Here is a 1,348-nt window from a genome sequence, read left to right as displayed (position 1 = left end):
GCGATGGCCAACCAACGATCGCCGTATACAGTATTCGCTTCAAAGATTCTCTTTCAACATTCAAGCAGCAGCTGATTCATTTCAATAGCTGATTAGCTGTACGCGTTTTCCGGGCACACGTGCCGCCGCGGTATCTCGGTCGATCGGTCAATGGATCGCGCGGTTGCATCTCCACCCAAACCGGCACGCATGGCTCTCAGTCATCGATGGCAGTCCACAGTCGATCTACAGCGCCGCCTCGGTCACGAGGGCGCGGTGCATCTCGCGCGCGTTGGCGAGGAGCGCCTCCTCGTTCCAGATCGCGCGCAGCAGCACGAGCAGGTCGCGCGCCGAGATCGCGTCGAGCTCGCCCTCGCCCCACCACGCCACCACCTCGGCCAGCCGCGCGTCAAGTAGCCGGCCGAGCTGGCGGCAGCGGCGCAGCGACGGGACGAGGTGCTCGCAGCGCCCGTCGAGGGGGGATCGCGCCGCGGCGGAGAGGAGCTGCTCGCAGGCGGGCAGCAGGAAGGAGAGCACCTTGTGCAGCGCGCGGGAGATGTGGGGAGATGTGCGGGAGGGATGGGGAGATGTGGGGAGAGATGAGGAGAGATGGGGAGAGAGGAGCACCTTGTGCAGCGCGCGGCTGTCTCGCTCGGAGATGTGGCGGAGGGCGACCAGGCTCTCGTACAGCGGCCGCAGGACCGCCTTGGCGAGGGAGGCGGCGCTCGTTACAGGGCGGGAGAGTGCTGGGAGATTGCAGGGAGATTTCAGGGAGCGTGGAGTGCAGGGAGAGTGCAGGGAGAGTGCTGGGAGAGTGCAGGAAGAGTGCAGGGAGAGTGCAGTGCACTGAGAGTGCCTCGGCGAGGCGTGAGACGCTCGACAGCGCGACGCCGCGCGGCAGCGTCTCGCACCACTGCGGCCGCAGCAGCGCCAGCTCGCGCACCAGTTGGTGTGTCGCCCGCTGCGCCGCTGCGCCCGCCGCCTAAGGGAAGGGAAGGTAAACTTCTCCACACACGCGAGGTGGTGGGGCAAGGGCCAGGCTAGTCCCTCGCGACTCCACGTCTAGACGACAGCACGGCAGTGCACGGCCCGGTGCGCGTGGGTGAGGTGTGTGTGCGCGTGTGTTTGCGTGCGTGCGTGCGCGCGCGCGTGTGTGTGCGTGTGTGTGTGTGCGTGCGTGTGTGTGCGTGCGTGCGTGCGTGCGTGCGTGCGTGCGTGCGTGCGTGCGTGCGTGCGTGCGTGCGTGTGTGTGTGTGTGTGTGTGTGTGTGTGTGTGTGTGTGTGTGTGTGAGTGTGTATGTGTGTGTGTGTCCGTGTGTGATAGTATGCGTAAGTATATGTGAAAATGCGTGTGTGTCTAAGTATGTAT

At 64.9% G+C, this 1,348-nt stretch overlaps 1 protein-coding gene across 1 annotated transcript; it reads right to left on the bottom strand.

The window, feature by feature from the left end:
- Positions 1 to 225: 225 nt before the first annotated feature.
- EMIHUDRAFT_122877 (hypothetical protein) lies at positions 226 to 961 on the bottom strand (the record flags this gene model as incomplete). The annotated part of the gene is made up of 3 exons (XM_005785839.1): positions 226 to 516; positions 607 to 684; positions 827 to 961. Coding segments are annotated over 3 exons (504 nt in total), but the record flags the coding sequence as incomplete, so codon positions are not given.
- Between the last annotated feature and the right edge of the window lie 387 nt (positions 962 to 1,348).

The sequence above is a fragment of the Emiliania huxleyi genome (assembly GCF_000372725.1).
Source record: "Emiliania huxleyi CCMP1516 chromosome Unknown EMIHUscaffold_1570, whole genome shotgun sequence".
Classification (NCBI taxonomy): Eukaryota; Haptophyta; order Isochrysidales; family Noelaerhabdaceae; genus Emiliania; species Emiliania huxleyi.
This window is presented reverse-complemented; position numbering and strand designations above follow the sequence as displayed.